We start from the raw sequence: 12,591 nt of genomic DNA, 5'->3' as shown, positions 1-12,591 counted from the left end.
TGCCTATTCCTCGCCGACCCTGGTCACACCTAGGAGTGGATTTCATTTCGGATCTGCCCAACTCTAACTCCTACACTTGCGTTCTTGTGATGGTAGATCGCTTCTCGAAGGCCTGTCGCCTTATTCCACTAAAAGGACCAGCATCATCCATGGAGACTGCTGAAGCCCTATTCAATCAGGTAGCCTTAGTAATCCTGAAGACCTTGATTAGCTTGTTCAGGTTTGTTTGATTAGGGTTACAACTAAACTCTGCAGGAAAGTGGCACTTCAGGACCGAAGTTGCCTGTCCCTGAACTAGTTTAACATGAATTTAACAGAGATTTTAATTTTTTTTTTAAAGTGTGCTTTGTACATTCAGTTTAACAGCATTAAAGGTGAACTATATCATTCAACTGAAACCCACTGTTTTGAAGACCCTTGCCCTGTATGTCTTCAATCTTAACAACTGTTATGATTGACTGGTATCTTTGCATAATAAATTGAGACAAATGAGGCATACAACAAAGCGTTTCATGGGTGGAGAATGGGGGGTGCTTTGTAAAAGAAAGTGGAGGTACAAGAGTACAGAATTACTGGCTGTTCTCTTTGCAAGTGGGGGTATTTACATGCTTGCATGTATCTGCATAATGGCTGCATTTCAGTTGATCAGATTGCTTTTCAACTTAGTTTGCATATTTTCCATTAATAGTTGGTCACAAAGAATTGTCTCCACAAAACAGATATAATTCTGTTCTTCAATTCCCATGCTTTATGCAAATTCAGCAGAGTTCCCTTCACAACAAGTAATGTATATGTTCTGTACTGTATTTTGTTTATAATCAGCTAATTCAGCATTGATAGTAGAATATAGTATTCACCACTTTTAATGTAAATGACTAGGTGTCAAGCTTCAGGATACAACAATGAATGTTCCTTTTCATTTGAACTGCATAAAAAACCTGTTCTTAATTAGTATAATAATAATAATAATAATGATAATGATAATAATAAATAGAAGTTGTAACCAGTAATAATAATAATACAATTATATTGCATATTTTACAGTTTGTGGCAGTTTGCATGCTTGCTTGCTGAAGAAAGACACTCTTCTACAGTGGGCCATATCTTTGGAGAAACAAGTCTCACACCTTTATTTTTTATTTTTTTTTTATTATTATTTTTGGGGGGAGGTGGAGTAACAATTACATATGTGGCTTGAACTACCAGATGCATTTACACTTGGTCAGTTGCATCTGGAATGTGTCTGAAACCACTTTCTGAAGTGGACGGAGTCAAGACAGTGGTTAGGTCTCAGGATCTTGCAACCCTACATACGACAATTGGTTAGGAAAATGAATGAATGGGTAAGGGTAAAGCCACAATTGCAATACATAAAGTCCCTAAACAACTTATTAATTTTGATGTGGAAAAGTGCTTCCATATTCACCGGCTTTTTGAAAAGTTTTCAGTCCCACTTTATATTAGGTGGCTTTAACTCCTATGTACTCACATTTAAATTAATAATTTGTTACAATGCACTTATTGTGTACATGTTTTTTTTTTTTTACATTGTAATTACATTTTTTTTTTTAAATACCTGCATGTCATTACATGTGTAACTAATTTCTGAAATTACATTTATAATTACACTGTTGACCCATCCCTTACACCTTAACCCACGCTTAAACCTACCATACCACCAAACCTGTCCCTAACCTTACCCATATCTCACCTCAGTAGCAGCAGAAGTGTTTCGCAATTCAATATGAACACTATAAGTAAATTTTTTGATGTAAGTACATAGTAGTTATGGCCACCTGATATAGTGTGGGACCAAGTTTTAATTTCAGGTTTTACTCTGTGCTATCCATGCATAGTAATATATGTATGCTTTTTATTCTTCAGAGATTGAGCCATGGGACAGAATTTTCTTTCACCTTGGCATTGTCAGGTATGGAATATATTAATGATTGCTAAAATGTTTCTTTCAAAGAAGGAAACGTCTCCAGTTACTGATATAACCTTGGTTCCCTAAGTTCTAAGATGAAGGAAATGAGACATTACATCAGTAGCATACAATTGCCCAATACTGTTTGAGTCCACTTTACTTGGTGCAAATGCTGTTCATAAGGTGGTGGTGAACACCATTTTGTCAGATTCTTTCAACTGTTGAACAGAGATAGTGATAAGATCAATGTAAATGTATACACAGCAATGTGGCCAGCCTACATGTGTAACAGAAAACATTCCTCTTCGATTCTGGTTCACTCAACATTGTGTCAGTAGCTGACACTAGGGGAACAGTGTACAATCATGCAACATTACTGACGCAGAATGGTACCACTCCTCAAAGAGGTAAAGATAGCAAATTATTAAAGCTGCAAGCATGAAAAATACCCGCATTGTCACTGCCAGCGAATAAGTTAACATCAATAACGGACAGCTGTATGATCACTGTATTGTTACCGCCAGCTTGTTCTGACAGTCATATTATCACTTTACAACACAAAAAGGTTTTGGAGACATCATGACCAGCATACGTTAGCTCTCCCACATAGTGAAGATCTGTAAAGTGAGAGAAGATACATTTGAGTTTGCCATTGCTACAGATAGAGATGCAAATACTGCCTTTGCTGCACATCCAAAATGTGATTTATGGAATGTGATCTATTGCATTTCTGGTATTAAATGTTTTCTCCCACTTAGTGAAAACATATGGTGTATTGTGTTTCTTAGTAAAATACATATTTATCTTTTTACACCTCTTCCCAGGTTTAGTGATGTGGACACACTTAACATAATACGTCTACTAATGCCAGATTTTGCTGTCATCCTGTCTACACTGTTCATCCTTCATTGGTGTAAAGCCAAGAAGCCACATACTAGTGAAAACTGCAGGCACCTCTACAACAGTGAGGTAATGAGCAACCCTCTACGGACACCTTGGCAATTGAATCGCCATTGGGTAGTAAATTTTTTAGTTTACTCGCCAGACTGATATACTATATATATATATATGCATACACATACTGTATAATACTGTACATGTTTTTAAAATGGCACAGCTTTTTAAATACCTGAAAGTATTCAACTCTGCATGATCTGTAAAACTCGCTCGCTCTCTCGCTCTCTCTCTTTCTCTCTCTCTCTCTCTCACTTCGCGCATGTGAGAGAAAGCGTCGCGAGTTGTGCGCCTTCACACTAGAGTCTAAGGTACGCCAAATACACAAACACAGGTAGGCTGTGCATCCATTGAGATGAACTGAAAAATATCACAGATCGCTTGACGAAGTGAGAAACTCTGAAGCGCTCAGAGTGTTCGGCAAGTAAAAATATATCTGTGCTAAACTTATGCTTAGCCTCAAACTCACACACTGGCGAGTAAAATCTGAGAATTTATTAGCCATTGGCTAATATTAGACATCATTTAGTCGCCAGAGTAAAGATTTAGTCCCATATGCGAGTGATTTACTCGCAATGTAGAGGGTTGATAAGCAACTTGTAATTGTATAAATGAGTTGTAGAGCAGGGCTGCTTAGTCCTCTTTTCCTGTAGGTCCATTTTCCTGCAAGCCTAATCAAATACAATTAGGGCAGTTGATAAAGACCTTTGGGTTTACTTGAAAATTATTGCATGACTGGAGCTAAACTCTGCAGGAAGGTTGAATGTGGTTACATTTTCTTGATTAAATCATCATAAACTTACTGGCTACTTTGCGCTGCATTATAAATGACCATAAGGTATAAACTATTTTAACTGAATGTATTTTTACACCTAAAAAGAACTAACATTTTTAGTGTTGGCTGCTCTGTTCCTGTTTCCATATTTGACAGGGTTCAGATGGAGAGATTTCGGACTCAGAATGTGAAGGGGAGAGTAGAACATCTGAGGGATCCTCCCTCGGCTCCTCTGTTAAGAGCCACACCTCTCCTCTCTCCTCACCTGATGTTCTGCAAAAATGTATCATATTTTTGACCAGTCTGAGACTTCTCATGTCTTCTGTAATGAACACTGCTGGAAAAGTATTGGTGACTGTTCTGTTGGGGTTGGCAGGTAATGCATACAGATAGGAATGTGTGTGTGTGTATTTTGAAAAATTATCTATAGATGCATTCAATGATCTTATTTATTTTGACAGGTATAACGTTTCCCTCACTGACGTCAGCACTGTATTTCATGGTGTTTCTTGGCATTGTGTGGTGCTGGGTGTTACACTATACCATCTCTCTGCTACACTTCAGCTCTTTGTGTGTAATGATGACCATCTTCAGTGGAGGACACATCCTTATCCTTTATCTCTACCAGCTACCTCTCATCCAACAGCTTATTCCTCCTCAGGATGGCTTTGCCAGGTGCAGTGCAGATTTCTACCCAGTAAACCTGTATCATTAAGTAAAGGTTAACATTATCCACATACAGTATGCTGTACAAGTAAAAAAAAAAAAAATGTAATTTTATATACCTTCACAATCATTTGTTTAGAAAAAAAAGTTTGATTTTAAAGCTTACACGCTTGGCTTTATAGTGAATATAGGGATTATATAGGGAACGTCTCAGTTACGTATGGTAACCCTCGTTCCCTGAAGGAGGGAATAGAGACGTCACGTCAGTGACCGACTAATTGGGATATCGCTTTGATAGACCAATCTACTTCGAGTGTAAACTAAACAAGCCAATGCCCATTGGCATGCAATTATTGCATCCAGCTGCCGCTGATCACAGCGTGAGTATAATAAGGCAGCAGGTGCAATGCATACCAGGGTACACCAACAGCGGTGGTACAGCAACTGTGGCGACGAGACGTGACGTCTCCGTTCCCTCCTTCAGGGAACGAGGGTTACCATACGTAACCAAGACGTTCCCTTTCAGTCGGTCACTCTCGACGTCATGTCGGTGACCGACTAATTGGGATCCCTACCAAAGTGCCATGGGTGCTGCCCCTTCCAGTGCTCTGTGCGAGCCACCTGTGCCCCTATTAGGTATAGGCTGGGGCTCGGGACAAGTAGTTCCACTCACCATTGTCAAAGCACTACCTCACTGGGTGAGACTGGATAACACTGGGAAAACATACCCATTCTGCTTGGAATAGGGATGCTGCAGAAGCCCCATCCTTCTCGAAGGAGTTTTCGGAAGCAAATACACATATAGCATCCGTTTAGGTGTATATGGAGAAATTTGAGGTGATTCAAACCCTCTTGGGAAGGCTGAAGTCTGCTGGGGAAACACGGGCTCTAAGGCTATACCGTGGACTATACGCATACGAGTACCGCTTAGGTCTCATATATGGAACCCAGCCTTCCACGGTTCTCACAGATTCATCATGAAGGCCTGACGCTGGACGTTCCGCCGCATCCAGCTGCCTAGGGTTATGGAGGATCTCAACAGCGTCTATAGTACAGACACTCCGGAGCAGTTTTAGGAAGCCGACACTAACCGGGGCCTCTCGGTGCCACTACCCGCTTGAAGTGAGAACACAGGAGGATACCGGCTCTACACGAAGGCTATAGAACCTAGCGAACGTGTTAGGGGTCGCCCAGCCCGCAGCTCTACAAATATCTGTCAGCGAGACACCACGAGCGCCCAAGAGGATGCAACACTTCTAGTTGAGTGAGCTCGCAACCTGAACGGGCAGGGCACACACTGTGCCTGATAAGCCTGGGTTATGGCATCTACAATCCAGTGGGCCATCCTCTGTTTAGAGACGGCATTCCCCTTCTGCTGGCCTCCGTAACAGACAAAGAGCTGGTCTGAGGTCCTGAAGCTTTGTGTCTGGTCTATGTAGCATCTCAATGCTCGGATGGGACAGAGCAAAGTCTTGGCTGGGTCTGCCTCCTCCAGGGGCAGTGCTTGCAGGTTCACCACTTGGTCTTTGAAGGGTGGAGTGGGAACCTTGGGCACATAGCCGGGCCAGGGCCTCAGGATTACATGCGAGTCAGCTGGCCCAAACTCTAGGCACGAATCGTCGACTGAAAATGCGTGCAGGTAGTGTTGCTTTCGTCAACAAAAATTATGACTAAATATTGTCGTCAACGAACCTTTATCATGTGACGAAAATGAGAGGAGACGCAACATAAATGCTGGTCATGTGATGATGACTATAATTATATGTATAATGCAATATCGTTGACGAATAAAAACGAGACTAAACGTGGTTTACAAAATAAAAACTATGCTAAAATGTCTCTTCATTTTCGTTGACCAAAAAGAGGCGAAACTAAATGTTTTATCTAGTGGTGGGCCGTTATCGGCGTTAACGTGCTGCGTTAATGTGAGACTCTTATCGGGCGATAAAAAAAATATTGCTGTTAATCTATTCTCAAAGTTGGGTTGGGAGCTGGGTCTATACTACACAAGCTATGATGACTTTCACCGTGATAGTTTAGCGCGGATGTATACCTAGACGAATTGCACTGTAGGGGGCGAGAACAAGTCTTCGAACCTGTGTGTATGCCTACTGTGAAATTACCAAGCTTCCCAAAAAAAACCTCGACAAGACTCATGCCTGTTTCACACATACTCCGTCTGCAGTGCGTATGCAGTCCGTGTGCATTACGTATGTGGTGCAGAAGCAGCACGGACTCATTGTGCTTTCACTCAGGACGCGTTTGCAGTCCGCTACTGATCCGCGGCTGTTTAGTCCACAAACACAACATTTGTTCATTATTCTATATTTCAAACCATGTTAAAAAAATAAAATAAATAAATAAAAAAATAAAAAAAATGTGACTCTTATCACAGAACAGTAACAATCTTTCATAATCATAGACATAAGTTTAAACTTAATAAATATAAACAACATATTATTCATGCATTTGACTTCTAGGTTTGTATAATAAGCTGCTCAAACAAGCGGCAAAACATTTAAACACAACAATTAGCCTACTTTTCTTGTTGGGATATAGCAAATATTTAAAATTAAAGCACCACTGACAGAAACAGTCGACTCTTGTGCCTTTTGCATTTAAATCTTTATTACAAGCAGTCGCACGGTTCTTAATGAACTTTGTCTTTCTGCTTCCATAAAAGTGCATAGGCCTATATCATGTTGCCTCGTTTATCTAAAGGTGCTCTTTTTCTTGTTTTAAACCTAGTCAAAAACCCATGTGTTTGCGTGTGAAACCCACTAGGCTTTAATTAGTATACATTATTTAGAAATTACTGCATTTCCGTGTCAATCCATGTTAATTTTTACCGCGAACAATGCGCTGTCATTTTAATCCAGCGCATGCAGCACAGCAAAAATAGACGCACCGCTCCTGGAACGCACTGACGGACCGCAACCACGTGAACGCTGGAATCCGTTAACATGGGTGCGCAAAAAAAAAAATGCAACGCATACGCACTGCAGACGGAGTATGTGTGAAACAGGCGTAAGGTTGTTTGCAACTTGTGCAATGCGGAATTAGTTTACTGTAGGAGTTCTTCCAGTCTCAAGTACCACCTAAATGCAAAGCATCCTTTAGCTAATGCGGAAGATGCCGGGCCAAGCAATGTAGTACAGGGGAAGAGTCGTAGTCAAACTACTATGTTTGAGTGCAGCACAGCTCTATCAGTACTAACAAGTATATCTTATTGAACATAATTTGAATGCCTTCGGCAGAATTAAAATGAGCCATTTTAATCTAGATTAATCTAGATTAATTCCAAGATTACAGTGAGATTAATCTAGATTAAAAAAATTAATCTATGCCCACCACTAGTTTTAACGTTATTTTGTCTCGTTTAGTCGTTATTATTATTATTATTTTTCAGTATTTCTGTTTCCTGTGTCTCACTGTGCACACGCGACCGACGTCACTTCCTCAAGTCACAGTCGCGGCATTTAGAAGATGACAACAAACAAAGTTAAGCGGGATTTATACTTTCGCCTGGCTCCGCTGACTGCGAGCGCACCTTCCCAAACGGATGAGGCTTTTATACTTGTCACGTTTGCCGTTGTACTATTCTTTGAAATGACAGGGCAGCGACGAGGAGTAATTGTCCTCTAAAACCGTCGGGAATCACCGGTGAGAAGAAGTCATTTGCCATTACAAGTCTTGTGATGAATGAGTTGATGAATTAATCATTTCTTTATGTACAAACTTATAACAATTTGAAACTATTGGCTGTATTACGCATCAAACACAAGACAACTGTAAGCAAATAGTGTATAATTAATATTTAAATTAATTCTAATTCTATTTTATACAATAAAAATAAAACGTACTTCAAATAAGAAGCCTCGGACAAACTATGCAAATCATTTTTTTAAGAAGAATAGGATTTTCTGTGAAAAAGTTTTTTTGGAGTTTGAGCTTTTTATTTAAATGCTTCTGTTTCACACAAACGCCGACACAGACGTGCATGTTCGGCTAGAATCGCCCTGAACTCGTGCATGTTCGGATGCGGAGCTATGCGGAAAGTTACAAAAAATGCCGTGCACTCCGCCATGTAAATAGTTCACGCGCACTCAAAGCGAACATCCAGCAACACTGCGATGACCCAAGCAAAATTGCGGACGCGTCGAGTATAAATCGGCCTTGACACAGAGAAAGGGACCGATGGCCCGCCAGCCGGGGTTCGTCTTTGGGAGAAAAATTAGCAGATTATTATTATAATTGTTTTTTTTATATATATATTTTTTTATTTATTTTATTTAAATTTATGTGTGTACTTCTAACATGTTTGGTTGGTAAAATAAATGTTGTAAATTCAAATCAGAGAGTCCTCCGTGTCTGGAATGGATGTATTCTTGAGTCTATAAGGTAACAATAATATAATAAGATAACCTTGTTTGAAATGGGTTTGGCTAAAAAAAAATTTTGGTTTCATCTAAACTTCTAGTTACTTGTACTAGATTGACTGGGTTAAATAGAATTGCATTACTAAAAAGAGACTAAAATAAAATTTTCATTGACTAAAACTAGATTAAATGTCATCAGTTTTCGTTGACTAAAACTAGACTAAAATGTCATCAGTTTTCGTCGACTATAACTAGACTAGACTAAAAAGAGTATGAATGTGACTAAAACTAGACTAAAATGTCATCAGTTTTCGTCGACTAAGACTAGACTAGACTAAAAAGAGTATGAACGTGACTAAAACAGTGCCAGTGCAATTAGGAGCAAAGTTTTCAATGAAAGAAACTTTGGCTCAACTGAATGCAAAGGCTCGAATGGGCCCTGCTGTAGTGATTTTAGCACTAGAGTCAGGTCTCAAGAGGGTACAGAGGGGGGCCCGGAAGGATTTAACCTCCTGGCCCCTCTAAAGAACCTGATGACGAGGTCATGCTTACCTGAAGACTTCCTATTCACTGGGTCATGGTACGCAGCAATAGCAGCAACCTGGACTTTGAGGGTGGAGGGAGACAGCCTTCGATCCAGCCCTTAACGCAGAAAGGAAAGCATCACCACAATCGGGCATCTTCGGGGGTCCTCTCAGCGAGAAGAAAACCACTCGACGAACAGTTTCCACTTCAAGGCGTAAGCGTGTCTCGTAGACGGTGCTCTTGCCGAAGTGATGGTGTTCACTACCTCCTGGGGTAGATCACATAGAAACTCCACGGCCTGTCCAGGGACCAGACATGGAGTTTCTAAAGGTCTGGACTAGGGATGTCAACGATTAATCGATGATCGATTAATTGTCGATAAGAGATGCAGTCGATTAAGGCTGTCGATGGTCGGTTAACCGATGTAATGTTGGGCTGCGTGCGGCTCATGCGCAAAACACGTGCGAGCGGCTGTGAGTGACGGTCACGGTATATAAAAGCATCATCATTCATTCACAATGTACAAATTAAGCTTTTAATGTGATTTAAACTTTAAAGTACATTAAAATAGAAACAACATAAAAGTTCTTCAACATAAAAAGCAATAGAAATGTAGTAACTAAGTCATTTCATCAGATAACTGTTTCATATCGTGCGCTTTGCAGGGCTGCGGGACACAGTGACAGGACAGGGAGGGAGTCTATTCATTCCTACAACTTGTTAATTCGTTCCTACGACTCCTACGTTAATTCGTGCCCATGTTTCATTAATTTTGTTCCCTGGCCTAAATAACCCATGATTTAAGTGAAATAAGGGAACAAATTAATAAATCGAACGAATTCTTAATTCATGAAATCTTTAATTTCCCTTCCCCTGTTTACCACAGTAAGAGATGCGAAAACGGTTATTACAAGTGAAAGATAATAAAATAAACCTGCGAAATTAGAGGGTTAGACTGTGAAGATTTAGGAAAAGAAACAATGCCTATATGTTATTGAATTTGTGGAAATTCGTGACTAACCGGCAAACCAGAACAAAGCCGCGTAAATGTAGGATATGGGCTCGAACGGCATCCAGAGGCAAGCTCGCGATCTAACATTTTCCTATTATTCCTCTAATAGACAAAGCTTTTATACCACACTTGTCATAATCAGAGTTTATAATTTGTAAATAAATAATTTCTGGATTCAAAACAGCGATTAATAGGCGCTTCGACACACAATACTATTTCCCACGCGCATTCAGTGATGTCACTAAACGGTGACGCCGAGCATCGTTCACAAGTTTCTGCATGGACCTACAGTAACTAGGGCACAGGTTCTCAAGCCCTGGGACAAAATGGGATGCTTTAAGGAAAATGTATAGCCTATATGAGTAATAGGCCCAAAATAAAAATAACAATACGTTTTTTTTTTTTTTTTTTTTATATTTGAAATATATCTGACTTCAATAATTAAGATAACGGATTTAAAACAGAAGTGTGGCTGCGCTCCACAAGTTCACGGAAAGAAAAAAAGGATGACAACGCATTCTGTTTGTTTGCTTTATTTTACAAGAGCACAAATCTTCTGTTTTTTATTGTGAGTGTGCACAAATGAAGTAAAACACTTTTGCGGAAAAGGTTTTTTTATTTTTATTTTTTATGTCTCAGTGGTTTCGATCGCGCCGGAGCCTGCTGCACACTTATATTCTAGCGATTCAAACTTACATCACAGTCTGTTCATTATCAAATAAATAATCACTAAACATTTTTAAAGGTTACACTGGTCAGTTTAAATAGAACCGCAGTATAACGGTTCACTCGAAATTTATGCCAAGGACGTTTTTTGCTCATGTGAAGAGGATCTTTTCCGTCTACATGCGAATGCATGTAAAGTACAAGCCTAGTTTACATTATAAATAATAGTTTAACATTCAAATGCATTGCGAATATGGAAACATTTTGATTTATGCCTAATGAGGCATGAGCTATAACCTCCAAAAAATTTAGCCAAAGCCTCGCTCGCTCGCGCGCACCGTCACGATTTAATTTTAAAAATCTGACATTTTCTAGGACAGAATCCAGCAGGATCAAATTAATGTGAGCAACAGTGTTTTGCTGCAGCAGCACCGATGTAAGCAGTTCACTTAATGTGCAGCGCAGTCACACGCACGCCACAGTTACGTTTGGGATAATTTTATTTTAAATGCCATAATATCAGTTGAAAACATTGCAATTGTGTTTTAAAATAGAACAAGGAGCACCACAAAACCATTTAGAGAGGCGCGTTCAGCGGTCTCCGTGCAGGATAGGAAACGGTCAACAAAGTAAAATGACCTCAAAAGTATGGCGATCTCTCTTCATTTTATGAAATCATCATAATCACATCTATTTATTTTAGAATCCTGCTACTAGCATTTTATTCAGACTAAAAACCCCTTTAATTCAAGCGAGAAAGCGTTTTGTGTGCGCGTGTGGCTTTTGCACATCCCGTCATGTCGGTGACTGCGTGCCTGCAACAGACGCATTTTGCAGCGTTATGGTTAACGATTAATCGATTAATTGATCGTTAATTTAAACGACGATCGATCATGGAAATAATCGAAATTTGACATCCCTAGTCTGGACACAGGTGCCAAATGGTGCCCCGTCTCTGAGTCAGTAGATCCTTCCTCGGAGGAATCGGCCAAGGAGGGGCTGTTGCGAGGAGCACTAGTTCAGGGAACCTGGTCCGAGTGGGCCAACGGCACCACTAGCAAGTCTTGCTCCTCGTCCTTCCGGACTTTGCACAGATTCTGTACGAGAAGGCTCACTGGGGGAAATGCATATCTGCGGTCAGCTGTGTGCCAGTGCGTCCATGCCGAGTGTCCTCTCGGTCAGGGAGTAGAATAACTGGCAGTTGAGCAGGCCCGGAATGTAAACAGCACGAAATGACCTCAGATCCAAAGGAGAAGGCGAGTTGTGACATGCAACGGGAGCACAGACCACCTTGTTAGTTGATGTACGTTATGGTCGCTGTGTTGTCCGTTCGGACCAGCACTTGCTTGCCTCATACGCGACCTTTGAGATGGTTCAAAGCAAGGCGCGCTAACAACTCTAGGCAACTGATGTGCCACTGCAGCTGCGGGCCCATCCAAAACCCTGAGACTGCATGCCCGTTGTACGTGGCCCCCCAGCCGGTGCTGGAGGCATCCGTGTAAACCACAGCATGCCAGGAGATCTGCTCTAGGGGCACCCCTGCCTGGAGAAATCCACAATCTGACCACAGGTTGAGGGTTTGGCGACAGGCTGGTGTAACTTGGACCCGGTGAGTGCCGCGCTTCCATACCCACCTCGGGACTTGGCCATAAAGCCAATGCTGGAGCGGTGTCATATGTAACAGGCC

General features: G+C 40.8%; 1 protein-coding gene across 1 annotated transcript in view; it reads left to right on the top strand.

The window, feature by feature from the left end:
* Positions 1-1,862: 1,862 nt before the first annotated feature.
* si:dkey-11f4.7 (piezo-type mechanosensitive ion channel component 2) overlaps positions 1,863-12,591 on the top strand; it is a 180,733-nt gene continuing 170,004 nt past the window's right edge. Inside the window, 4 exon segments of the mRNA XM_042755145.1 lie at positions 1,863-1,930; positions 2,752-2,896; positions 3,813-4,032; positions 4,118-4,331. Of these exon segments, the coding sequence (XP_042611079.1) occupies positions 1,863-1,930; positions 2,752-2,896; positions 3,813-4,032; positions 4,118-4,331 (647 nt within the window).

Source organism: Cyprinus carpio, unplaced genomic scaffold (genome assembly GCF_018340385.1).
Source record: "Cyprinus carpio isolate SPL01 unplaced genomic scaffold, ASM1834038v1 S000006643, whole genome shotgun sequence".
In the NCBI taxonomy this organism is placed as follows: Eukaryota; Metazoa; Chordata; class Actinopteri; order Cypriniformes; family Cyprinidae; genus Cyprinus; species Cyprinus carpio.
The sequence above is the reverse complement of the archived record's forward strand: the minus strand, read 5'-3'. Positions and strand labels throughout refer to the sequence as shown.